The following is a 27293-nucleotide window of genomic DNA, read 5'->3' as shown; positions in this document are numbered from 1 at the left end:
AGTGGTGTGTCCGATTGAAAATATGCACATTTGGAACGCTTCCTATAATATTTATTACGTACATGCCCGTGCATATGTCAAAAAAATATGTAAATCAATAAATTACTACTTGAACAATACTACTAATCCATAGAAACTAAAATTATTTCGTTTAAAAGGTTTCGTTGTTAACATTGTCCTCTCTATTTTTCGGGAAATTGTCGTCTAACCGTTCAATTCTAGTGCAACCGTAGTGCGGAAATAAAATACAAACTCAGTGACATATCGCATATCGTTGTAGGGCGCTCTGCTCAACATTAATAGAAATAATAAATTAATATTGACTGATAATGATAAATTTATATTGACTGCGAACGTGATAATACATTTACAATCCTATTTTATACTAATCCTGTTTAATACTAATAATAATGTTTTATACTAGTTATCTCATAAAAGGAATTTATTCCTCTCCACTCTGTATTATTGACCGAAAAGTCCATTATTTTATATCATTTCTACAATTAAATTTCAACATTGCATATTCGATTTATCTTTTGAATTGCAAATTTATCCACTTTTTTTTTTTTTTACCTACATTTACCTGCTATTTTAGTTAAATAGTATCCATTAGATCTCGATTAATTATGTAACATCCTTTTAATAAATATATAAACACAAATTTTCTTTCACTCTGATTTTATTTATAAAGATATCAGTTGTTACATATATAATCTAAAATGACTATGTTAATAAGAAATATATATACATATATATATATATATATATATAAATATATAAAATTATAAATATAATATTTAATTCTAAGATTATTCCTTTCTTCTGACTTACTATATTAATGGACGGCTGTATGACTTACTATATTAATGGACGGCTGTACGATACGTAATGTTATTACTTTATACGAAAAATATTTACACTTATTTTAAACACATTAACATAAATTTAAAAAATATATATATTAATATGCATATAAGTTGTATACTATAATTATAATATAAACATTAAAAAAAAAAAGATAAAAAATATTTTTAAATATACTCATATATATATATATATATATATATATATATAAAAAATTATAAAAATTTTTGTCAATGAATAGCACTTTATCTTATTCGATTATTCGTACTTATTATATTAAGCTTTATTGATGATCGCATTGATTCAAACCCAATTATAATCTTAACATCTTCTTTTCGAGATTTTTGTCTCCCTGATACCTAAAAAAAAAAAAAGAGAGAGGAAAAGGAAATTCATTATTACATGCTAATGCTGTTTATTCTAAGATATAATAAGCTATTTATATAATCTAAATATTTCAAACTTTCAATAAACTACATGATCAGATATATACCTTTGATAAACTTAAACTTACCGAGATTTCTTTTAGAAATGTATCACATGTAATAATCTCAAGATAAAAAATATTGTATCGTAATTCCTAATAGAACCGATATTGATAAAGTCGCGACTCCTGCATTATTACATCTGTGATCAAAGTAACAGAAACACCAAGTAACTTCGTCATAGTAATCACGATGAATATCCAATTGATAAATGCTGTTGTTGACATAATGTCCTAATCGTACATCTTTTGCGGCTGATCTGCAGCCTTCATAATGATCCGCTGGTATATCTGTTCTAAAGCTACGCACGGAACTCAAGCATTCACGCGTGATGATTGTTTCCGCTAAAAAGAGAAATTGCACAGTTGTATCATATGTATACGTGTTCTCGTATATATTGGCACATCTATCAGTAGATCTGATGATTTAAAAAAAAAATAAAAAATTATCTCATTTTTAAATACAGAGTCAATGGTCACCTCCTTTCCGTTCGATTATCTTTACACATTTATCGTCGTATTCTGGACAAGTTTCTCCCCAATACCATAACCAATTTAAAGGTGTACCACACCCGGGAAGATTACTGTTACATCTGTAACAGTACAAACTTTCACCTACAATTAAAATCTTATTAATTCGAAGCAAAATGATGATAATAATCTAAATGACTCAAAGCCACGCCCTGTAGCACAAAGATAAAATTCTATACCTTGATCAACCAAAGTGATCGCAAAAAAAATTGTATAAAATATTTGTCTCATTATCGATGTGTTCGAAAGACTTTTATATCACGTTTTATTCAGTGAACTTTATTTATAGTAAATGCAAAAAAAGCAAGAGACGAATCACGTTACACACACTCCTTATGCACACACTCGATATACTGTATACGTTACATTCGTTAAAAGTCAACGAAAAAAACTAGAGACCTCTCTGTCGTAAATCACCCATATCAGAGAGAAGCCTGAGAGTGGTCATGGACGCGTTTGAGCTGTACTACCGACGAGGTACTATTAAAGACCGACGACCGTGGGTAAATTTTCGTCACCATCAAAGGGGTTCCCGGGGCCCGGAGATAATTGAAAAACGTTGAAGAACGTTGATATTATCAACCGTTGATATTATCAACCGTTGGCGGACGCGACTGTCCATCTTTATCATTCTTGCGTCTAGCACGGAAGAGAATCACAAAAACGTGCACATTACCTACGCAAATAAGGGTACAGCTAAAACGCGTCCATGACCACTCTTTCTCTGTCCATATTATAGCCAAAATAACCGAAAATAATTGCGATGTAATTGTGATTTTTATCATCTCGACTCTAAAAAGAAAAAATTTTTTGTAAGATTTTTATCTATTATAATTTTTTGATACTCGAATTCCAAAATCCGGCTCTTTAGTGAATTTCAAAACTATATAACAAAAAAAATCTCTTAAAATATTGTTTTTGTAAGATGAAATATAATTCAACATATATTCTCAAACATACATTTGCATATATAACTGTAGCCATAGATAGAAAATAAATAATCTTAGGGCCATTTTCACCAACTCCGGTTAATTTAATCGGCCGAAAGTTCGATTAAGTTAATTGAAAATGAAAATAATCTTTATTGAAATTAAACCACTACTTAAGATCCAATCCTTAAAACATAATGAAAGGAATAAGAAAAAAAAATTTTAACGCAGAAAATTAGAGAATATATAGAATTAAATTTCGATATATGAAAAAAAACTGTGCTTCCATACATAATCGAGAAATGACAAAATGTTCCAATTTTGGACTTTATATTCTGATATCCTTCTCATTTCGTAGGTGCATTCCGATATTCATTGCCAATACTAAAAGTCTATAATCTATGTGAAATGAACTATATATTTTCGATACTAGTAGTAAATATCGGAACGCTGCCACGGGCGACATGGCTGAGAAGCGCAAATGACATGAGTAGCGTATTGTCAAATAGAATAGGAAAAAAATTTTTTTTAAGTGTTCTTTTAAGTGTTAAGTTACATTTATGTTTACAATCACATATGCTTGTGTCATGATTTTCATATGTTCTGCTCTACATTCTACATCTCACCAGTTTTCTATTCTCAACTTTCTGTTCATTTTTTTTACAAGTATGTTTATTATCGATAAAAGTTAAGTCTACTAGTAATCTTTGCCAATTTCTTTGAAATTCCATTAAATACTTCGAATGCGATAAATGTATATGTATTAAGTGTATGAACTGTGAATTTAGGAGATAAAGAACTATCTTTTTCGGAAAAACTGAGGTTAGAAATTGTCGCGTTCAGATTCAAATAGTTTTATTAATTTATTAGGGATTATTTACAAATATACTTTTATGTGTACGTAATATATTTATTTGCTTATTTTAATGTAATCGTGAATTCTTTGATATACTTTCGTTAGCATTGATATTGAAAACAAACGAATCGATATACAAAGCTTTAATCGATAATAAAAATAAATCGGTAATAATGTTTAATGTCAAAAATTTTAACTTTGATTCACAGTCAAGATAAAAATTTGTATATCGAAGCTGTTTGTTCCAAATATAATTTGAATAACGTTCTTTAACCAAAAAGTATTAATAGAAATAAAAAAAAAAAATATTAAGAATGATAAAGCTCTTTGTTGTTTCGTTAATTATGGTTTTTTCTTCGAAACGAAGTACAAGGTGCGGTCAAAGTCTCATTATAAATACTTCGAAGTATTAACCAATCGGAATAACGAATTTTATCAATTAATCACAAAGTGCTTCGAAGCTTTTGTAACATCCAGTTGACTACAGTCACAGTTAAACATAACCAAAAAAAAATGTTTGAATAATTTTTTTTATTCTTTAAAACTAAAAATTTTTGTACATATTTGAAGTTGGTTAATTAAATATCAAAATCTTTAAACTGCTCTTCTATAAAATCATGTTTTTAATGTCTTTTTCTTGAAAATTTAGCTGATTTTTGTAGTTCTTTTTTAATTTCTTCAAAAATAAATAGATTAGAAGAAAAATTATAATGACATGAATCGTTTACAATTTTAGAAAATTATAATTTTATCAAAATTTACAAGCGACAAAAGAAATTAGTTTTCATAAATCTTGATTGAAAATCTGAAAAATTTAGAGTATTTTTTCTCTTTTGAGAAATAAATATCAATTAAAATACAACCAAAGATATGCCAGAAGGAATAAAATAGAAACCAAAAAAAAATATATCCAAAAATTAATCTAAACAAATATGTTGACAGAAAAAAGAAACAAGTTTAAAGAGAAAGATAATTCTGCCTTACAATTTTAGATATTCCTTTAAGTGTAATATATTGACCAATATTATAAATATATTATTGCTTTATAGCATGTCACTGTGCAATACCACAAGCAAATCAAGAAGATGTGCTTCGCTCGTTCAAGAGTTATTCCGATGTAACGATGTTTCATTATATGGTACCAAAAGAGGTACCTCGAGCTACATGGCAGTTTGCCGCTTTTATGGACAATCCTACGTGCCATCCACGGAAAGTTTATATGTAAATAATTTTTTAGAATTTTTAATTTGAAAATTTTTATTAATTTATAACAAATAATTTATTCAATAAATTTAAAATGTTTTTTAGAAAAAAAAACATACATCCCCTGTCTCTGTCTCCTGTTTCGCCCCCCCCCTTCTTTCTTGACTATAATTAAATTATTCTAACAAAATATATATAGTAATTTCGGAAGAAAAACAGTTGGATAGATATTTATAAGATACTGATTAATGAATCCAAAAATTAATTAAAATTATTATTTACAGACATTTGAAATTTGGTAGCTATCCAGTGATTACTGGGAATAATGAAAAAATTCCAGTGAATAAATCTATTGGACATGATGATGATATTATTGTCACTACTGTCACAACTTATCGATCAAAAAATATAACTATTCTTCCGATATATGAGCCACAACCCGGAGATTGGTTTGTAGCAGCTTATATGTCTTATTGGGACGAAAGAGTACAACAACAGGTATAATTACTTATCATTTTAATTATGTGACAATAACTATTTTTATCTTGTAATTGTAAATATTACTTTAATATTACAAAACACATATAATTAATATCTTAACTCTTTTCTTATAGATCTTATATTTCAGGGGCTTGGACATAAATGTCGATACAGTATAGGTACGGTAGCTTTATGGTCGCAAACAAATAATATTAAAAATATTCCCATTAACTATGAAACGAGATTACGAACAAGTGCAACGACAACATATTACAAGTAAGTTGCGTGGGCGTACGTTTGTTTGTGTGCGTGCGTGCATGCGTGCGTGCGTGCGTGGACAACTCTTTGTATATCAAAATATGAAACATTTTATCGATAATTCTTTTTCATTTAGAATATATATTCCATCGGGAATACTAAACTTCCGTGTATCAGTCTGGAATTGCAGTTTTCTGTTGCATAGCCTTCATAATATTGATAATTCTTGTATCGAGGCTATGTACTTGAAAGGACGTATTTTGCCAGTATCTGATCATTTCCATTCCATGAAATCTATAACTCTGTCTACAAATACTAGCTACTCTTTCATAGAATCTTCACCTTACGAAGATAGCTATTATTATTTATTAATCATTTCGAGTAGCGTTATAGAATTCAACGTTAAAATTGATATAGCAGGTAATCTTTAATCTTTTTCTGTCTCTTTCTCTCTGTCTCTCGCTCACTCCCTCCCTCCCTCCCTCCCTCCCTCCCCCCCTCCCTCACTTTCTCACTTCCTCACTCACTCACTTACTCACTCACTCACTCACTCACTCACTCACTCACTCACTCACTCACTCACTCACTCACTCACTCACTCACTCACTCACTCACTCACTCACTCACTCACTCACTCACTCACTCACTCACTCACTCACTCACTCACTCACTCACTCACTCACTCACTCACTCGCTCACTCACTCACTCGCTCACTCACTCACTCGCTCACTCGCTCGCTCGCTCGCTCACTCACTCACTCACTCACTCGCTCGCTCACTCACTCACTCACTCACTCGCTCACTCACTCACTCACTCACTCACTCGCTCACTCACTCACTCACTCGCTCACTCACTCACTCGCTCACTCACTCACTCGCTCACTCACTCACTCGCTCACTCACTCACTCACTCACTCACTCACTCACTCACTCAATAACGAAAAAAATATATGATTATTTCAGAATGTCCCATTAGATCGATAGAAAAAACATTTGTTAGAAAGCACATGAATATCGCTTTAAATTTCAACTCCGTAACAGAAGTAGATACTTACAAAGAACTGATAAAACATAAATGGTCTTACAAAGAAGATAATATTAATGGATTTCACAGCACGAATGAATTTTATCGAAAAAGCAAGCGACATGAGACTGATGAACAGTGTGTTCCAAGGTATCAACTGGCTCGTGTTAAACACACGAAAACATTTTCAACCGTTTATCTGTTACAGGTAATATCTATTTTTTATCAAGATGAATTATGTATCTCGTTATGCACGTCGCATGGAAAAAAGATTGGAAAATTTTTCTTCTTTAAATTATTGATATACCGGTACTGATGTTGATCTGCTGGTTTGTATTAACGATCCGTGTATCATCGGTATTTCTTAGGACAAAGAGTGGTTAAGTTCAAGGCTAACATTAACGGATATAATTCCGATGATGATGCAATTTAACATTTTGCCATTGATAGATATCGGTGGCACACTTGATATCAATTTACATCTGGAAGTACAAAAGGTAAAATTTTATTTATCTTTTAATTGCTTTTTACTAATTGTCATTAAACCGAATTATCCTCTCTATGTAAATGTAATTTTAAACTTATTGAAACTAAGCGTTTTATTCTAAATTTTCTCTTCGATCTCCACGCTTGTTCTAACAACATCGAACAAAAATGTTAAACACATTTAATTTAAAGGGAAAAAAAATAAATGAAATGTACCGATACCATATGAAATCAAATAATAAATATGAATGGTGAAAAAAGGATGTGGTAAAAGAAATTCAGTTTAGACGAAATAATTGAAATGATAAAATGGATAAAATTTGAAATAGAGGAATTTGATTATAACAAATTATAAAGCACAATGCGATAGGAAAAATTATTCAGTTCAGTCTATATAATATTTTGTTCGAGAATAAGCTGAATTTCTATCCTATGTGGTATTACATTCCATGTAAGATGGAAATTCGGAGGAAAAAAAAGGAAAAGAAAAATAGACTATTTAAGCACGGTGTGTTTCAGAATAGAAGAAATAAACTTAGAATAATTCGACATATTTTATTCGGATTAAATGTTAGATATATAATTTATATCTTTTAGTTGTTGTTGATACAAACAATTCTGGTAACAATGTGCATTCAACGAGGTCGTATACCCAAATTAGAAAATCGCCATTCTTGTCAAAATGGAAGTTTGTCGATAAATCTGTCATCATTGAACAAGCGCAATGCGAGTTTGTTAATAGCGTATCCACAACCAGACACGTGGTATATTCTTATCCTTGCGACATGTTATAATAACAAGTAAGTAACCTTTAAAAAAGTTGGATATGATAGATGTGTAGTAAAGATGTGTTACGTAAAATACTATTAAATATTTAAGATAATTTCTCTTTCGTTCCATACATATATACTTATTATAATTGAATGATTAAATTATATAATATAACACGCTACATATAAAATCTTTGCCGCATTTTCTTTAATTCACTTTGATTTTAATTTTAATTTTAATGAATTTAAATGAAAATTTTTTTTCATATAAAATACCGTAGCATCAGTTTTCGAGTTTAAAAGTTATTAAGAATAAATGACTCTTGAATTTTTTGATATGATACCAAACAAAAATTTCTTTAGCAATTTCAAATAAAAATCATTTTAACAAAGTATTTAATTTAAAGTTGATGTATAAAAGATTATTAGATTGAATATTAGAAAAAGGTAGCATATTCTATCGAACAATTGGATGCGAGACTGATTAAAGAATTTATTGGAAATTGTTGGAAATTTTAATGATATGAGAGTATAATTGCCGTATATCATATATCGTAATGATGTATTTTACGTATAGCAAACCTGCGCATTGTCAAGTCGAAGAAATATCAATGCTATTTGATATACGTACTAAAAAATGTATGTTTTCTGACCAAAGTCCATGTGGTAATTATGGGACTTGTCAAGAAATTCAAAAAGATGTCATTCATTATGCGACGTGCAACTGTTTCAAAGGTAATATTATTTTGCTATGACACTTTACACATTTTTATCGATACAATATACATATAACTTTGTTCGGAAGCATTTCATGTATCACAAGTTGCAATTATTTATATAAATCTTTATATATGAACCATTTCATATACACGCTGTCGCGTTGTAAAAATGTAATATTCGTTTACTATTGAATTATAATTAATTTGAATATTAGAATCATCGTAATATTAAATTTTAATTTGCACGATCTTATCTTACCCCATGCATGAATGAAACATTTCTTACTTTATGGATGCAACATTTATATTTCTGCAAGAAGCGCGTAATTATTTTTTTGTTATAAATAAGATACGGTAATGTGTCTCTTATAGAAAAATTTTCTAATATGATTTATTTTATAATATGATTTAGAGTAATTTGAATTACATCTGATTATGCGTGCAAACTAATGAGCTACGATTGATATTTTAATTACTCAGGTTACACGGGATGGAATTGCACCGACATTTCAAGTACCATACCCGCTATTTCTCTTATAAGCATCATATTGCTCGTCATAAGCAATGCCTTTTTTATGCCAGCCATATATATAGCCATGAAACGGAAACTGTATGTTGAAGGATTTGTATACTTGGTCACTATGCTATTCTCATCTTTTTATCACGCATGTGATCAAGATGGCGCTCGATTCTGTATCACAAAATATGAGGTATATATGTATGCACATCGTCAAATTTTTATTTTTAAAATGTATTCGAATTTACATCCTATTTATATCTATTTTACAAAAAATTCTCAATTTATTTCTTTATCTCTCATATTGATGTTATCATATTGATGTTATATGATGATCTTTAATATATCTTTTAGTACTTTGTATTTATGACATAATATATCTATTTGATACAGGTCTTACAATACAGCGACTTTTTTTCAAGTATTTTAGCGTTTTGGGTAACACTAGTGGCAATGGCAGAATTACCAATCGCTTTTGTACCGTTGTGCCATATGATGGGAGTGTTTGTGATCACTTTTGGAGTTCAGATCGACAGGATGTGTTTGATTAATATACTAATACCATTATCATTAGGTGTCATCATACCGGTAAATCTAGAATAATTTTTTTCAATCAGATTTTTCAAAAAAAAATAATTAAAAAAAAATAAATGAAGATGACACATTTCAACATTTTATAAACGCTATCAACGATATAGCAAAATATATGAAAACTTTATACGAGTACACGAATATAGGCATAATAAGGCATATATAGTGTATAAGAAATGTGAATTTAAAAAATGATTAACATTAGGAATTGACGAGATAATGGCAGGACCATTCCGTTGCAGGTTTTTACACATATCTATCGTGCTTTTCTATCCAGAAAATGTAAAAAACCTAGTCGAAGATTACTATTAGGTTTATTTCTTGCTATTACAGGATTATTACTGTTCTCTTTCATCGAAACGGAAAAAAACTATCAAGTAAGTACATTTTCATATGTACATACGTGTAAAATGTGTGTGTTTTACAAATATCTTTTATCTCAAAGAATTATACGTTATTATAAAGATGAATATGAATATTTCGAAATTATGTTGCAAAACTCCAAATTCTAGAAAGAAGGTTATAAAATGTTAAATTTTAAATTTTACATTTATGTTTCTTCAGAAATTAAATTTATTTTTTCTAGCATATTTCATCATTATATTAAAACATTATTTTTTTTCTTTGGGATTTATTTCGTATTTCGTTTTCACTTTGTTGCAGTATGTTCATAGTGTATGGCACATTGTCATGGCGACATCACTAATATTCTTGCTGCCGTCAACAAAATCGAGACAAACTGCATCATTGACAAATATCTCCTTTAATGATGACAACGAATTGTGGAATTGCAAAGAATCTTACAGAATTCCTACATTTATAATAATCGATCAGGAAAATCGGACAATTGCCCCGAGTTGAATATCATATTTGTGATCAGTTTCGAATTTTCTTTCTTTTTCTTCCCGTTTTTTTTTTTCTTTCTTCTTTTGTACTTTCTTCTTCCTTTCATTTTAATAAGATGTATTTACAGAAGCTAAAGCACGTTTTATGTAAACGAAGAATCTATTTTAAATAAACTTTTTAATTTGTAATTATTGAATTATATGTATATTGTGCGTGTGTGCGCGCGCGCGCGCGCGTCTGGTATGTATATATATATATTATGTTTTTTCAATCAAAAAAATTTTAGTTAATGTATTAAATAACGTAACAAAGTTCTATATTATAAATCAAGGATAATATTTTTAATCTCTAACACAATACTTTGTAAGTGAAGATTAAAAGAATGTTATTCCGCAGACATTTTTGTCGTAAAAAAAAATCATGTATATTCAATCTAGATACTCGATCAGTTTAATCGTGCACTGTCTAATTCAATTTTATTTTTTCATGCTCGCATTCGATGTTAGGATATCAAGTATCGCGCCTCATTAAGATTAGAGACTTCAATTCATATTTCAAATGTTTCTTGTTCTTGACAATAAAGATGTACATATTTGTAAGAGATTATAGAATTAACAAATACTTGCAACGATTTTTGTAAGAGATTATAGAATTAACAAATACTTGCAACGAAATACTTGCAATTATTCATGAAAAAGGGCGAATGAGAGACAGAAAGCAATAGTTATTTAGATATGACAAATTTTACTTAAAAATAATTAAGTTTAATTACAAAATTGATTGATATTTATATATTTTGTAGCCATGGTAATCGCACCAAATTTTAAAATGAGACATTCATGCAATAATTTTGTGTATTCTATAGATATCGTTCTTTTTTTCTTCAATATGAATATTTAGATTTTTCTATACCAGCAGAGTCCTTCGATATATCTCAAATCTTGATTGCCATATTTTTATACTAAAAATTGAGATTACATTACGATTAAAGATCAAAGAATTTTAAATCACGTCATATGATCGTTTATCCGGTTATAAAGTTTAACAAATTCCATCTCTTTTGTAAGACAAAATGTGGTGTCCACCACCATTTGTATAACAGTTTTCTACTGCCCATCAGACGCACAAACTCAATCTTCAATGCGTAACTGGATGCTGACTTAACTTGTCACTTCCTGTACGTTATCGTTACACGTCTGGCCATGCTACCCCTCTTGCCTCCTTTCCCTCTCGTTCTTTTTCATTCGCTTATCGGCTACAATCAACGTTCGCTATCTCCTCTTTTTTTTTGTTCTCGTGCTTTGCTCGATTAACAATAAATAATAAAATGAACAAGCGACTCGACGATGCGTATATTTGAATTTGTGATGAAATTATTTCTTTTTATTCGTTTTGAAATAATATCTCCAAATATTTTTTCTTCAAATATGCGAATTTTTTTTCTTTTACTCTTTTCGACTGTTGTTTCTAGTTGAGTCTAGAAAAGAATAAAGCTTTTGAGAAATTATCTCGGTATCATAGATGGTACAACATGTGTAACGATTAAGAAAAAAGAAATTAATTTTTATAATGAAGAATATAACAAAACGATAAACGAATATATGTACGAAATTTCGCTTATTATGTATTTTTACGTATCGACATATTCTTTCGTAATGATTATTATCAATTATTACTCGAAATACAAATTTTGATTCAGAGATTCTGAATAATAAATTTTAAGAAACTCGAATGTAGAAGCACGCGATGTCACAAGTCGTAACATTATATGTATATGATACGCATATTACGTGATATATGATCTATCATCTTTCGTCTCTTGTCTTTTGTGAACGCTAGTAAACAGAGAGCCTGTGGTCTTATACTTTCTAAAAGCTAAGGTAAAAAAAATATCCAAAGTAACAAATTAACGGCAGAGATATATTATCAAGTATAAAAACTTAATTGTAAATGTACAGACTGTTATGTATGACAGACTTTAACATGTATTTAATCTCCCAGCACATTTGTCAAAACATAAGATGCTTTTTTTTTTATGTTTATGATGAGTTCTAAAGTTTTTGCAAGATCAATGCAAAATACTTTACAAAACTCTGCACAAGATTAATATCAAAATCACATTTTTGCAATCGTATCGAATTTAGAATACCTCATTTACTTTCACGTAACATTATCGACAAATTAAAAATGCGCTAATCAACGTTAAAATGTACCCAATACCATAAGCTTATAAGCTTTACAGTGGCATTTTTGTTAACAATCATATAATACAATTTCTTTTCTACTTCTACTTTTTCTTCAATTCTTTTTTGGAGAGTTAACTAAACTTGTGTTACAATAATTGAAACATCATCATGTATCATGTCAAGAATCGTACCAAGAATCGTATAAAAAATTATCTGCAGGAAAAACGAGGAAAACGGAGGAAGCATAGGCGTAGAATACCAATATGGTAGTACGAATACGAATACGGTAGTATCGCAATTTTCTGCGAGAGGTCTCCGTAATCGCATCCCTCTTTTGATTCGACCCCTATCACTACATTTAAAGACCGTCGACATCGACGATGACGACGACGGTCGCGCCGCAATTACGTTTTGGCAACCGTCGCAAAAGCTCGACCGAATCTAAGCTGTGACTCGTGCGTCTCTTTTCTATTTGCCGTATGTTGTATTCATCGCTCGCTTATTTTGTCTCGCTAGTCAAAAAGTCAGTGCGTGAATTACATCGAATAATACGCGCGAATATCGATTAACCAGTAAATTTGGTAATTTTGGTGAGTTGCAATTTCCGATACGTCTCACAGAATGTATATTGTTCGAATTTTTTTTTTGTTCGAATTTGTTTTTGTTTTATTGTTCGAAAAATCTTAAAGATCAACGATTCCATTCCGTTGTTTATAAACGAGACAATAATATCAAGATCATCGATTTTTCGAAAAAAATTTAAAAATGATCGTTAATCTTTGTAAAAACAATGCTCCCGTATGCGTAAGCGCGCGCGAAAGTGTCTTACGCGTGTTAAATAGGGTGAGGGTTTCCACGCGATAATAACTGAATTTAAATATAACAAATTCCATTGATTAATTTCAGATCTGCTTTCTCTTTTCTGGACCTCTAACCTCAGATCGATATTCGGAATTTACCAGCGCCTATTTTACTGCAACTGAATTACGATATATTCGCGTTTCAGCTTGCCCTACACATTCGTTTCCCGTTAGTTCGTTCCCCGTTTGTTTGTTATATTCCGAAGGATGGCAAGTTTGAAGGTGCGCGTGGACTCGCCGAGGATACGATATTCGGAGGATTTCATCGAGGCGGAGTACGAATATCAAACGACTAATGTGACCGAAAACAACGAAAACGACGAAAATGATTGCCATACATACACGGTGAGAATCCATTCATTGAGCCATCCACATTTGTCCCGAGTATGTTGCGTCGTTAACATCCGCCGCCCCTGCCGGTCAATATCGAGTCTGTTCCAGACTCTTCGAATCTCTCTCTTTCTCTTTCTGCTCACTCTCACATTCAAGATGAAAATCGACTTTCCGTTGTGCTGTAACGATCCTTGTACACACATATACAACACATAACAATCATCTTTCGAGAGAAAGACAGGATGTTTTTTTTAATGATGAAATTCTTTGTTCTTTCTAATAATTTAAAATCGATTATATATCATAATAAAAATTTGGAATCATTAATAATTTTTATGTTGAATTTTTGAAAAATAGACATTTAACTTTAGGAGATATGTATTTCGATTAAAACTGGATTTAACCTGATGGAAGGATTTAAACTGATAAAGTTTATGAGTCATATAGATAAAGTTTATTATACACAGATTATACGCAGATAAAGTTTATTATCACATGGAATTTAACAGATTTTAATTTGAGATTTAATAAATAATTACAAAGATGTATCTTAGATTGATGAAAGATTGAAAAATTGTTACATATATAAATAATAATCAATTTTAATATACTTCTTTGCTAAAAGAAATAATATAATATCTGTACTGCAAATTGATAAAAAAAATGTTTTTCTTAATCACAAAGAGAAACTTTTAATCTTTTATTTATCATGGACATATATCATATATAAATAAAATTCAACTCGTCATGCATTAGTTTTTTTCAAATTGCGCGTTGATTTTAGGCCATTACTTTGTTTCTTACACGTCTTGATATGTTTTCTTGCAGATTTGCTTTTTCCTTCTTTTTTTTTCTCTAAGAATAACTAATCTAGACGACCGTTTAGATTGTCAAAGTTTGTTATTGTATTTCTTCTTCCACTGTTATAAGAGCGGTTATAGAGAGCTAGGGAGAGTGCAAGCGACACATATACCCTTCAAATGTATATGATAAACCTTGAAATGTGTCGAGATATAAGCGACATTATTCGATTGAGATTGTTCTAGATCATTGTAGAAGCCCTACATAAGATCGAACTTTGCAAGTCCGCACGTACGTATGTAATTTCCAGAGTTGGACAGTAACTAGTTAAAAAGTTAAAAGTTAAAAAAGTTACTATAAAAAATTAAATAAGTTTAACTAATAAAGTTAAAAAAGTTAAAGTTAATAATTTTTAACTTAATTAATTTTAAATGAATTAATTTATAATTTCAACTAATTATTTATTTTTAAAACACAAACTTTAACTCATTAACTTTTTTCTTAAAAAATTTACCTATGTAGAAGAAAAAAATATAAAAGAAAAAACACATTCTATATAAAAAAAAAACTATTTTTCTTTGTTTCTTTGTTTCTTTGTTATAAAAATTTATAAATTTCATATAAACTTAATTTAGAAATAAAATTTATTTGATCCATATTGTAATTGTTTTGTTATTTAGAATATAGAATTTAGAATATTTTAATCTTAAAAAATTACGACATTCTAATTTAATATAAATAATGCTTTTTAAAATTAATTTAATTTAACTTAATTCAATTTTAATGCAACTTTTAACTGAGTTAATTCTTTGTTCGTGTTACTTTTAACTACATAAATTTTATAAAATATTAACTTTAATTTAATTATTAAAAAATAATATTAACTTACCCAATCCTGGTAATTTCTCATACATATATGCATCCATATATACATATTTTGTGTGTGTGTGTGTGTGTGTGTGTGTGTGTGTGTGTGTGTGTGTGTGTGTGTCGCATTAATGTTGCGTATATTTATCATTCATATAAAATCAACTAGATTATTAAGAATTGCATTAGAAAATCATGTCACATGATTAGCACATTATTTTAATATTAATATTAATATTTAATATTGACAAGTTTAGATCAATATTCATCATAATATTTACAAACAAAATATTGTTTATTATAATAATTCTATTTACAAACATTACAAAAACAAATATACAAACATATGTACATTCTAATTTCAGGTTATTTCAATATAATGCGTGCGCGTTACGTTTCCCTTTTGTGGCTAGGAATTACGCGTTACATTATTTATACAAAAGTTATGTATGTATTTTTAATTAATCAACACAACATTTTTTCTTTGTTCAGACGAAGTTCAATTATAACATAGATATAGCGTGTCATGGATATAAGTTGATGGCAGAGGGCGAGACATAAGCGCTTACTTTTATCGTAAACGTGGATGTAGAATAAGGCGGAGAAAAACGTATATATAAATATCATTTTTCGCATCCAATAATCTTTCATTTTATATATATATATATATATATATATATATATATATGTTTTTCTCTACCTTACTACGTCTACAATAAACGCTTACGACTACAATAAACGCTCGTTTTCTGCCATATTATATCTATGATCGCAATTATTTTGGTCAATCACATCCGGATATGTGTATGTTATCAAGATTATTATATAATTTTATTTCGTTAAATTATTCTTTTTCTCTTCTCTTTGAACATTATTTCAATCGGATAGGAAATAAGAATGAAAACATGCGTTTCTTTTCTTCTTCTTAATCTAATTAAAACTAATATTCTCCAAAAGTTTTAGCAACTAAGTCCCCTGTCATGTAACTGCATTTTGTATACATTAGAAAAAAGACAAAATTACACATGAAATTAAAATTAAATAAAAATTTTACAAACTTTTATGAAAAACTTGTATAAAAAGTCTGTGACTCAATTGAGATAAAAATCCTATCTCTCTTTTGCAATTACAATTCATATTGTAATTTTGTATGTAAGTTTTGCATATCCCCTCCCCTCTCGTTTTCTCCCTCTTTTTTGTTGGATTTACGAAGACTACAGAAAAATTTTGATTGTTTTGGTTCAATCTGTAAATTGTTCTTTCGCGTACAGGTAACACCTACGTTGACGAAATTGCTGATCAGAACCATGATAAAAGTCCCAAAGGTGGGTCTGATGCTAGTGGGCTGGGGTGGCAACAACGGCAGCACTATGACAGCAGCTTTGCTAGCGAATAGACATAAATTATCATGGGAGACGAAAGAAGGTCTGAAGACTGCCAACTGGTATGTCATTCAGGAATTTATTTGTCTATTATATCGTATCGTTAGATCATATAAAATATTGCTGATCTCTGTACGCGAGCAAATTGATCAAACGCGAGATTTGCAAGTTTTGTACGTCCATCTTGCGTATCTATTTTTATTACGTTGCATAATTATAATTACACGCACTCACAGACGCACGCGTGCGCGTTAATAAAACTTAATTATCGGTTATGTGGTATTGCAAAGAGGATATGCTTTATGTGAATATAATATTAGAAATGAAATGTATTAAGAGTTTTTACTTTCTCTCATATAGATTCCATCGAAGTTCCACATACATCGAGATACGATGAGTTGCGCTATATTAATTTTACAATTATTGTTAGTCAAGTTTGCGTTATCGCGTCTATACTACTTCTTTTTATATGTGGCTTTATCACTTCTTTATATTCCATTTTCATTATCATTTCTAGGTACGGTTCTCTAACGCAAGCGTCTACCGTAAAATTAGGTAGAAGTATCAAAGGTGGAGACATTTATGTGCCCATTTCCAGCATGTTGCCTATGGTGAATCCCAACGATATCGAGATCGATGGTTGGGATATTTCAGACGTAAATCTCGCGGAAGCCATGACGCGCGCCAAAGTATTGGATCGAAACCTCCAATTACAGTTACGGGCTCACATGACTCATTTACGACCGAGGAAGAGTATATACTATCCTGATTTCATCGCTTCGAATCAGGTAATTAGAATTTCAATAAAATTAAGTTTTATGCAGTAGATATACGATATTGATTTTTGACGATGGATTATAAAATGGATTAACTAATCTATAAAAATGTCTGCCTATAAAACCTTCAGTTTTCTTATATAGAATATGAATTTTCGTCTATTTTATTCTTGAAAATTGTATAATATTAAATTTCTTAGCGATTATTTAATCAAGTGCAAAATCTAATTCATCTTCGATTTTCAACATAGAATTATCATCTTCAGCTTTTTTTGTAAGTAATAGTTTATTTTTTTTTTAGAAAAGAGTTTGAGAGTAAATTTATAAAACTTATCTTTCTATTTAAAAATTTAGTTTACATTATATTTATGATAAGATTGTTTGAATGTCTTGTCATTTGTTTTTAAAAGTGTAAGTGTAAGTGTTTTAATGTAATGAATTTTAGATAGATAAAAATTATTAGATCAATGAACCTTCATTGAATTTAAATTTCTATACTAATGGCACAGGAGAAAATGATATTGCACGAAAAGTATGTGCATATGCATGCACGTATGCATGCACTTGAGTGAAAGCGAGAAACAAGATAGACGGACGAAAAATCATTATATACAAGAAAACTGAAGATGATAATTTATTACTACATGATACATATATTATGGATACATATTTTTTTTACTATTATCTAAGTATAAAATCTATATTTATATAATTTATATAAAGTTAAATTATATTATTGCACGTGTATTGTATATACATTCTATAAATATATACATTTATATATACATATATTTACACGTGTATATATGTATATATGTGTATGTTTTTTTTTTCTTTTTTTGAAAGAGAAGAAGTAGACGAAAAATTATATGCAAGAAAATTAAAGGTAAAAATGCGTAAAAAACCATAGATTATATAACTAGACTTTATGTTATTTACAATTTAAGAAGTTAAATTATATTGTTAGTTTTTCAAGACGGAAAAATCATTATATGGTACCACATAAGAAAACTGAAGGTGACAACGCGTTCCAACTGTGAAACAAGAGGTATCAATAATTTTCAATGTCTTCAATATTCTATAAATAATTATTATAATTATAAGGAATAAAGAACTGCGATTCTATTTTCGTATTATAACGATATGCCGAAAATGATTTAATATAATTTAAACTATATATAATTTTATAGAATAATAATAATTTAAACATAATTTGGAGAAGGATGCGTGTACGCACGCGTATCTATACATACACTCATTTACTCACACATACACGTGCGCACACATGCACACACGAATAAAATATATAAAATTTTTGAATAACAATAAATCAATTATAAGTTATAGAATATATATTTTATTTGTTATATAATGTTATTGATACATTCTTATTTGGTATAAGTATTTCATATATGCATAGTAATAACATAACATATGTATAGATAGTAATGATGACATGATATATATTTTCTAAATTTATATTTTATATACTCTTTTCTTTTAATATGATGAACTTGTATATTGGGTGACATTGAAATAGATGATCCCATTCTGGTAGTGTATTCTACTTTTTCTAGGAATGTAGAAAATTGTATAAACATAAGACCGAAAATTCGTATTTTCCAAGATATAAACACATGTTATTCATAGCGATATTTTTTCATAAATAATTGTCAATAGATTGTCGTAAATTTGTATTTGTTGAAATATCTAAAAAGTTTATGATAATATTAATAGTCTAGAAATATTCAAGAATCGGATATCACATGTGATAAAATTTGGAATACATCAGGAATTTTTGAACGTCTCCAGCAGTTTCTGGAGCATCGATGTAAAGCGTGTATTGTTGCAGAAGAAAATCATTTTCAGCAATTCTCCTTTAAATAAATTTTAAGGATTAAAATACTTTATCTGAAACAAAAAGTGTATATCTCGGAAAGGAAGAATTTCCGAATCTATATCTATATGATCTTTTTTCATCCTTAAAAGGAATAGAATATACTATCAAAGTGCAACCACTTATTTCAATGTTACTTTATATATTTCACATATCAACCCGTAAAAGAAAACACGTCACCAAATTTTAACAAATTTTTTTAACATCTTTCAATATTGATAATTTAGCAGAAAGTTATTGTAATGTTATGATTAAGGAAATTCAAATTAAAGCATAAACATTCTTCTTTGTAACAAAAAAAAAAACAAAATTAGGAAAAATTAAAAAAAAATGACAATGTTAAAAATAGATTTCGAAAAAATTGGGGAATTTCTCTCTCTCTCTCTCTCTCTCTCTCTCTCTCTCCAACTCTCTCCAATTTATATTTCTTAACAAATCCATAGTTTAATTTTTTTTATTTTTCTTTATTTTTATTAAGTTAGACTATTTTGAAGAAAAAAAAAATGTTACGAAACGGACAATTTTTTCTTGTAATATGAGTAATGAGAAACAGATTGTCGTTAAAAACTATAAATTGAAAAGAAAATTAATGTCTAAACATAAATCTTAAAACATTTTACTTCTCCGCGATAAGATAATGTATGCTCTTTTTAAAATGAAAAAAAATTTGTCTTTGATAAACATTTGTTTAAACACATGCATAACTTAAATAAGACATGCAAAACTTAAATAAATCTAAAATAGTATTCATACCACATATATTTTTGAAGAGTATGTTTTTATCTTTAATTTTCTTTTTTAACAATGTCTTACAATGTCTAACAAAATCATTTCAAAATTACTCAATTTTTTCTCAAAATTGATCAAAAGTATTCTGTTTGAAAAGTTGTCACACTACTTGAAATGAGCACTGTCATTATCTACAAATTTTTCTATCTAAGATGCTTCACATGGAGATGAATAGGACTTAAATCTTGTATGAATGTGTACGTACATATGCATATGTTCTACTCTCGGCATTTTATAAGAAAAATTTGTCCATTTAGTAATATTTTTTTTTTGAAACGGTATAATTTAATTGAGAAAGGCCAAACAATTTTTTAAATATTAATTTGTTAGGAGATAAATGAGCTTAAAAACTCAAATTAAATTTTTGTACTAGGCAGCCGATTTTCCTGAGCAATGCAATTGTTAAAAAAAAATTCCCTCATTTTTCAAGATTTATCCTAAACATTCGCCTCAACATTTTGTAACCTAATTTTGATTGTTACAAAATGTTCAAGCTTTAATTTGAGTTTTGATTTATCTCAATACAATGATTTTTTTTGCAAAATTATTATTATTGAAAGATATTAAACGATTACGTTAAAATTTGGTAACTTGTATTTTTACGAGTAAATATATATATATATATATATATATATATATATATATCAGGTATGTGCGTGCGTGCGTCACACACATATATACATATACATATAAATATTGTATTTATTAAATTGATATTATTAGATAATTAAAAATTTTTTATTAAAAACATTTATGAAACTTGCTTACAAAGGGCAAAAGAGCGAATAATATCATCATAGGCACCAAGGCTGAGCAATTAAACTTGATTCGCAAGGATATAGTGCAGTTTAAGACTACGAAACGCCTTGACCAAGTGATTATCCTGTGGACCGCAAACACCGAACGATTCTCGGAAATTATAATAGGTGTCAACGATACGGCTGACAATCTGTTGAAAGCAATTGAGCAAGATCACTCGGAGATCAGTCCTAGCACCATGTTTGCTGTGGCAGCAGCTTTAGAAGGAGTATGATTAAATTTAAGATATAATTTTTTCTTTCTTTTTTTTATGATAAGAAAAAAGAGATTCTTTTCAAGATTAGATACATGTTTAAGGCATCGATTATACGATATCGGTTATAAAATATCAAGATCACATTTTTCAGAGTGTCTCAGATAAAGAAATACAATCGGCTCAAGATATCGGCCGACTTAATAATTCTTGATTATAAAAACGAATAGTTTTATACATAAACTAATAATTAATAATAGCATAATGATGATAATTATTGTTTGGAAGACAGACAAATTTAGATGTGATTTTGAATTTATTATTCTTCATAATGAAAGCAGAATTCTAGTAAGCAAACTGTCTGCGATATTTCAGTAGATTGATAGCAAATTTGTTTAGAAACTGCTAAAAAATTAACATCAATTGTGTTTGTAAGTTTAGCTTGTTTGTTACACACGCGAGTCTTACTGCCAGTAAGCATAGACTGATAGATAGCAAGTATGTCACAAAGTTTGCTTGATTTTTGTCATCATTTTCTTATTATAATTTGTTAATAAACATTTGTTACATTTCTACTAATATTTTGCCAACATATATATAATATATCGAATCTTGAATATCAAAATAATATGAAGTAAAGAAAGAACTGAATGAAAGTTAATGCAACAAAAGAATAGCGCAACGTTTTAAGAGAAGAGAAACAGTGATTTAATGAAATAATAAGGGTCAGTGTAGTAACAATAAAAATTATACACTACCGAATGTTTCGACTCGTATTTGAAGCATCTTCAGCAGAATAAATTTTTTAATTACAAAACAATTCAAACATGTCAAAATTCATGCTATGGGCCAAAAGCAAGATCTTTCGCATCTTAATTAAAAAAATGTTATGTTTTCTTAATCAGTTGCATAGCTGAATGGATTATACAGGGGATGGTGTCCAAGAAAAGCTGTAATAAAATATCATATAAAGTGTTTTTTCTTCAAAATTATATATGGAGTCGATAAATAAAGTACAAAAACTCATCTCCAAGTCACAATATAAATCTTCAAAACAAAAACAAAAAAATAGATAAATTGTATGATAGCGCAATTCAATATAAGATAATTATAGAATCAATACCATATTGATCCTCATTATTTCATTGAATAATTGTTCCTTTTTTTTTTTAATTGCGCTATTTTTTTATCGCATCGACTCTTAGTAATCATTTCTCTATTTCGTGTTATTTTTTCATTTTCGAACGACCATATCTAGTATTTTGCTTGAATATCAAATAATTTTTTTGCTGATAAAATTTGTAACGGACATTTTGCAGAATGTTTTCGATTGACTGACTTGACTGACCGGGATGTGTATACATTGAAACATATTATTAAATAAATATAGAACTGCAACTTCACGGCCAAAGATCTTTTTATATGTTTAAATAAATCTTTTAGTGTACTTACATCAATGGTTCGCCGCAAAACACTTTTGTGCCAGGTGTCCTTGAACTAGCTCAAAGACAAAAAACATTCATCGGCGGCGACGATTTCAAGTCTGGTCAGACAAAGCTCAAGTCCGTGCTTGTAGATTTTCTCGTATCAGCCGGTATAAAGCCAGTGTCTATTGTCAGCTATAACCATTTAGGAAACAACGATGGATACAATCTATCCGCACCGCAACAATTCCGCTCAAAAGAGGTACATAACAATAAAAAAAATATATCAATGTGTATACATTAGATATATTAATTATATTAGATTTTTATTTCTATCAATAATTATACAAATGCGCCGGTATGCATACACACATTATGTATATTTCTATATACATATATATCTATATTTGTTGTATATCACATTATTTCCATTTATAAGTGAGTTAGAATATATATTATATTTTAAATTCTTATATCATATAATATCTTTATGCATGTGAATATACACAGATCTCCAAGAGCAATGTTGTGGATGATATGGTCGAGTCTAACAAGATTCTTTACAAACCTGAAGAGAAACCAGATCATTGCGTTGTCATCAAATATGTTCCCTACGTTGGTAAGCTATTCATATTTAACGTAACATTGTCTTTTATTGTTCCCAAATATAAGAAAGATGTTTTTAAAAACCTTCATTTAAAATTTTATATACATGTATATATATATGCATATTGGCATGTGCGTACACACATATTTAACCTTTTCGCTACCGCGGACTTGGCTCCCTGACCATTTTTATTGAATCAGCCGTTATGCTATAAGTGTACAGTTCACGCGCAAGCGTTTCAGATTCTTCAGATTTCTTTAGCGTTTCAGATTTGCCTATAACGCCTCTTTGAGGCGTTATAATACTTTTGCTTTTATAATATTTTTCTTAATAGGAAATGGTTTTATTCTTAAAACAAGATATTTTTATTTTGTTAATTGGTTTCATATTTAATTAAGCATTATAATGACTCTTTCTGCCAATCGCCGTTTAATTCTATCAGCCATGTTTCTTTCTCTAGTCCAATTTTTATGGATCCTTTTTATTTTACTTATTTACTTATTTACTTTTTTACGTATTAGTTATTCGCAGTTACTTAATCTTTTCGATTGCTTTTCATGTCGAGCGACTTTAGTCACCCGTGATATGTGAAGAACATTTTGCAGCGAGCGACTTTAGTCGTCCATGGTAGCAAAAGGGTTAAACATGAAATCTTGGAGCAACACATACATATTTATTTGTTTGTTTTTATTATATAGCTTTTTGCACAATGTTTTTCAAATTGATTCTCAATATTTTTAAAACGATTGAAATTTTCTAAATTTTTAAAAGGTTCTTTAAAATTCATGATATTTTGAAAATGAAATTTTTAAAAATTGATGAATCTGTAAAAGTTCTGAAATATAAAATTTGAAGTTATTTACAATAAATTTCTTTTTATATTTTATTTACATCTATTTCAGGTGACAGCAAGAGAGCTATGGACGAGTATATTTCTGAAATCATGTTGGGTGGTCACAATACCATTGTGATCCATAATACATGTGAAGATTCACTTCTTGCGACTCCAATAATTCTCGATCTCGTCATTTTAGCTGAGCTCTGTTCTCGTATCACCTTCAAGAGAGTAGATTCCGACGAAGAATTCTCCGGTTTCCATAGTATACTCTCTATTTTGTCGTATCTTTGCAAAGCTCCATTGGTACCCCAGGGAACTCCGGTGATAAATGCCCTGTTTCGACAACGGGCCGCCATTGAAAACATCTTACGAGCCTGCTTGTCATTGTCACCGGAGGATAACATGTTACTTGAACATAAAGTCAATTTCAAGATATAAAAAAAACGCACGTTGATAGAATAGAGATAAATGAATGGGAAAAGAAAGAAAAAGGGAAAAAGGAAAGAGAGAGATATATATACAAAAGTTAGAGTCGAAATGATGACTCGAAACTTGGCTCATTTGTTATTAAAGGAGGGTATCTTTGTAGTATCTTTTCTTTTTTTCTTTTAGTTTCAGTTTTCATTTGTTTTATTAAATACAAGATTATATATACATGGTGCTGATTTCGAAACTATAAAGATCGAGAAACTGGCGGAATTTTCAGAACATTTTCCAAATTTTTTTTTATTTACACAATCATTTTCGATATAAAAGTGATAATTGCGACAATTCGCATTTGCGAATTATTATGTTGTAACGAAATAGATTTGTAGTTGCATAATGATTTCGAGAGAGTATTTTTCATTGTATCAGTCATAGAAGTCACTTATTATTAATTATACCGTCGCAGAATTATTACATTAAATATTATTCATATTATATGATAAAATTATATATATATATATATATATTTTTTTTTTTTTTAATATTGAATACAATTAATTAAAGTAAAATTGTTAATATTGTAAAATTTTTTTTCTTCATATTAAAAATTTCTTTTCGATTCTTTCGATAACAATGATTATTGATTTTGTAATTAGTTAATTTTAATCAATTTATCATAAAGTTTATGGCTAATTTGTATGAATGTCCTGAGAAAAGTTTTATATATACATGTGTATAGGTATACATGTGACACGGATACATGTGTACAAAAGATGATGGGTCTATGTAATTTTAATTAACGAATTATATAAATAATTTATAAATTAAATCTTGATAAATACATTTTGTTAAGTTGCTAGTTAAGTTAATAGGATACAATGGAATTTTCATTTAAAAGAGGTTTACTAAAACGAATAGCCCATCTTCCTCTCACATCGATACATTAAAAAAAATTATGTATGTATGTATGTATGCATGTATGTATGTATGCACGTACATATGTATATATGTATGTATGTATGTATGTATATATATGTAATGCTCTATCTTATATTTTGAAAGTTTTGAATTTTAAAAGATTATTCAAAAGGCTCTATTTTTATACAGATACATTCCTCAAATAACATTCTAATAATCTTATACTTTGTAATTGTTATATTACTATTATTAATCATATAATTAATCATATAATTTGTATTGTCAGTTCATAATGTATATGTGCTTTATAATATTTTCATTAACTTTTTTGTCGTCATTATATTTTGCACCTTCTAAATTTTGTGTCATATGTAATAAAGTAAATTTGCAGTATTACAGAATTTACAGTATTAGAATCTTTCGCAACATTGTATTATATGAGATATATATTTCTTCTGTTGTTTTGTGAATCACGTTAGAGGATATCCAATACTGCATCTTTCTAATCATATCATCAGCGTTGTTTTAATTAACGATGTGTCATCTTGATTTAAATCCAAAAAATTAATTTGGTGCAAATTATCCTGAAATGTACCAAGAATAGAGAAATTTGAAAACAGCACTTGTATGTTCATATCAACAACGATATGAAAGATTCTTTACAATCATAAACGCGAATATTTGGACCTGAATTTTGTAATAATTCTCTTATATAGAGAGATATAGCAAAGAAAATGTATTTTGTGGCAAATAAGATGTTGAAATCTTCTTCGATCATCATTTTTTCATGTTCCTGTTATTTTGTAAATTACACCAATGTTCGAAAAAGAACTTATGATTCACGTGAGCTTGTTTCTAATTGTATTTTCATGTTTTGTCGAGACTCGCTTTTTTAAGAAGTCAGATTTTTGCGTTTTAAACTCACAGATTTGAAATTTGAACCGGGGCGAAGGACACCTTGGTGCGAATTTGCACCGGCAAAATATATTGAAAAAGTAGTTTTTTCAAAATCTTTTATTTAACACGCAGTTTTGAAAGAGGTAACTTTTTTCGAAAATTCAATATCAATCGTTTGGTCAGAAAATTTTACATTGAAAGACATACGTTATACTTTAATTTTGCTTTTTATTTTTAAAAGATATAAAGTAGACGAGTTTTTTAATTCACCGATTGATTAATCGCATAATGCGCAAATGCTACTTTTATGGAGCAAAGTTACGTTTGCGCATAATGCGATCTATCAATCGATGAATTAAAAAGCTCTTTATTATAATATTAGAAATGCTTGGTGTGAATTTGCATCCTATTATTCCTTTACGATTACACAAAAGAGACGTATACGGTAAAAGAGTCCTATACGGATTGAAAGATGTTTTGATTCGTTTTTTGAAAGGCCCTTGAAATATAAATTTTTGCGTAAAAATTTTCAAATTTGAGATTGTAGAAATTTTCGCGATTTTTTAAAATTTTAGTTATAACTTTTTTTAACTAAATATAAATATACATATATATATATATATATATATATAATTATACATGCATTCTCATCCATAATTTCTGGATGTAGCACGGACACTCATTGGCATCACATCTATTTTGCGAGCACGATTTTATCGGCA

At 28.9% G+C, this 27293-nt stretch overlaps 3 protein-coding genes and 1 long non-coding RNA gene across 11 annotated transcripts; 2 read left to right on the top strand and 2 right to left on the bottom strand.

The window, feature by feature from the left end:
* Positions 1-877: 877 nt before the first annotated feature.
* On the bottom strand, positions 878-2334 carry crim (QVR superfamily protein crim). The gene is made up of 4 exons (XM_011648469.3): positions 2059-2334; positions 1829-1963; positions 1379-1693; positions 878-1223 (listed from the first exon to the last, which is right to left on the bottom strand). The coding sequence occupies exons 1-3, from the start codon at positions 2108-2110 to the stop codon at positions 1416-1418; spliced, it is 465 nt and encodes a 154-aa protein (XP_011646771.2). The 5' UTR covers positions 2111-2334; the 3' UTR covers positions 878-1223; positions 1379-1415.
* An 846-nt stretch (positions 2335-3180) lies between these two features.
* Positions 3181-10746, top strand: LOC105433287 (post-GPI attachment to proteins factor 6). Of its 6 annotated transcripts, none has more exons than XM_089082026.1 (13): positions 3181-3298; positions 4714-4885; positions 5152-5365; positions 5496-5623; positions 5742-6025; positions 6569-6837; positions 6998-7126; positions 7713-7915; positions 8463-8620; positions 9085-9314; positions 9515-9709; positions 9955-10089; positions 10376-10746. In XM_089082026.1, exons 1-13 carry the CDS (start codon positions 3217-3219, stop codon positions 10571-10573), a joined length of 2397 nt encoding a protein of 798 aa, XP_088938152.1. In that variant the 5' UTR covers positions 3181-3216; the 3' UTR covers positions 10574-10746. The 6 variants fall into 6 exon arrangements, with proteins under 6 accessions (XP_088938152.1, XP_088938157.1, XP_088938151.1 ...); XM_089082025.1 differs by having other exon boundaries at positions 3230-3474; XM_089082029.1 differs by having other exon boundaries at positions 3231-3630.
* A 536-nt stretch (positions 10747-11282) lies between these two features.
* On the bottom strand, positions 11283-13014 carry LOC148935466 (uncharacterized). The gene is made up of 2 exons (XR_016140485.1): positions 12936-13014; positions 11283-12035 (listed from the first exon to the last, which is right to left on the bottom strand). It is a non-coding gene; the product is annotated as an uncharacterized LOC148935466 (long non-coding RNA).
* Positions 13015-13152: 138 nt separating this feature from the next.
* On the top strand, positions 13153-26442 carry Inos (Inositol-3-phosphate synthase). 3 transcript variants are annotated; one of them, XM_089082032.1, is made up of 9 exons: positions 13153-13334; positions 13651-13949; positions 15971-16052; positions 16877-17049; positions 17505-17775; positions 21222-21476; positions 22905-23147; positions 23396-23504; positions 24395-26442. In XM_089082032.1, exons 2-9 carry the CDS (start codon positions 13930-13932, stop codon positions 24766-24768), a joined length of 1527 nt encoding a protein of 508 aa, XP_088938158.1. In that variant the 5' UTR covers positions 13153-13334; positions 13651-13929; the 3' UTR covers positions 24769-26442. The 3 variants fall into 3 exon arrangements, with proteins under 3 accessions (XP_088938158.1, XP_011646772.2, XP_088938159.1); XM_011648470.3 differs by lacking the exon at positions 15971-16052 and having other exon boundaries at positions 13157-13334; XM_089082033.1 differs by lacking the exons at positions 13153-13334; positions 13651-13949; positions 15971-16052 and adding an exon at positions 17348-17412 and having other exon boundaries at positions 16881-17049.
* Positions 26443-27293: the final 851 nt, after the last annotated feature.

Source organism: Pogonomyrmex barbatus, unplaced genomic scaffold, assembly GCF_055798465.1.
Source record: "Pogonomyrmex barbatus isolate J1 unplaced genomic scaffold, ASM5579846v1 scaffold5, whole genome shotgun sequence".
Taxonomy (NCBI): domain Eukaryota; kingdom Metazoa; phylum Arthropoda; class Insecta; order Hymenoptera; family Formicidae; genus Pogonomyrmex; species Pogonomyrmex barbatus.
The sequence above is the reverse complement of the archived record's forward strand: the minus strand, read 5'-3'. Positions and strand labels throughout refer to the sequence as shown.

Bases quoted from the DNA above. Each gene is read 5' to 3' on its own strand.
- LOC105433287 (XM_089082025.1), top strand. From the start codon at position 3,369: ATGTTTACAATCACATATGCTTGTGTCATGATTTTCATATGTTCTGCT. The intron at 3,475-4,713 runs GTATGTTTATTA...ATTGCTTTATAG, and splicing joins TCTGTTCATTTTTTTTACAA to CATGTCACTGTGCAATACCA. The intron at 9,315-9,514 runs GTATATATGTAT...TATTTGATACAG, and splicing joins TCTGTATCACAAAATATGAG to GTCTTACAATACAGCGACTT.
- crim (XM_011648469.3), bottom strand. From the start codon at position 2,110: ATGAGACAAATATTTTATACAATTTTTTTTGCGATCACTTTGGTTGAT. The intron at 1,964-2,058 runs GTATAGAATTTT...TTTTAATTGTAG, and splicing joins GATCACTTTGGTTGATCAAG to GTGAAAGTTTGTACTGTTAC. The intron at 1,694-1,828 runs GTGACCATTGAC...TTCTCTTTTTAG, and splicing joins GATAATCGAACGGAAAGGAG to CGGAAACAATCATCACGCGT.
- Inos (XM_011648470.3), top strand. From the start codon at position 13,812: ATGGCAAGTTTGAAGGTGCGCGTGGACTCGCCGAGGATACGATATTCG. The intron at 21,477-22,904 runs GTATGATTAAAT...TAAATCTTTTAG, and splicing joins TGGCAGCAGCTTTAGAAGGA to TGTACTTACATCAATGGTTC. The intron at 23,505-24,394 runs GTAAGCTATTCA...CATCTATTTCAG, and splicing joins CAAATATGTTCCCTACGTTG to GTGACAGCAAGAGAGCTATG.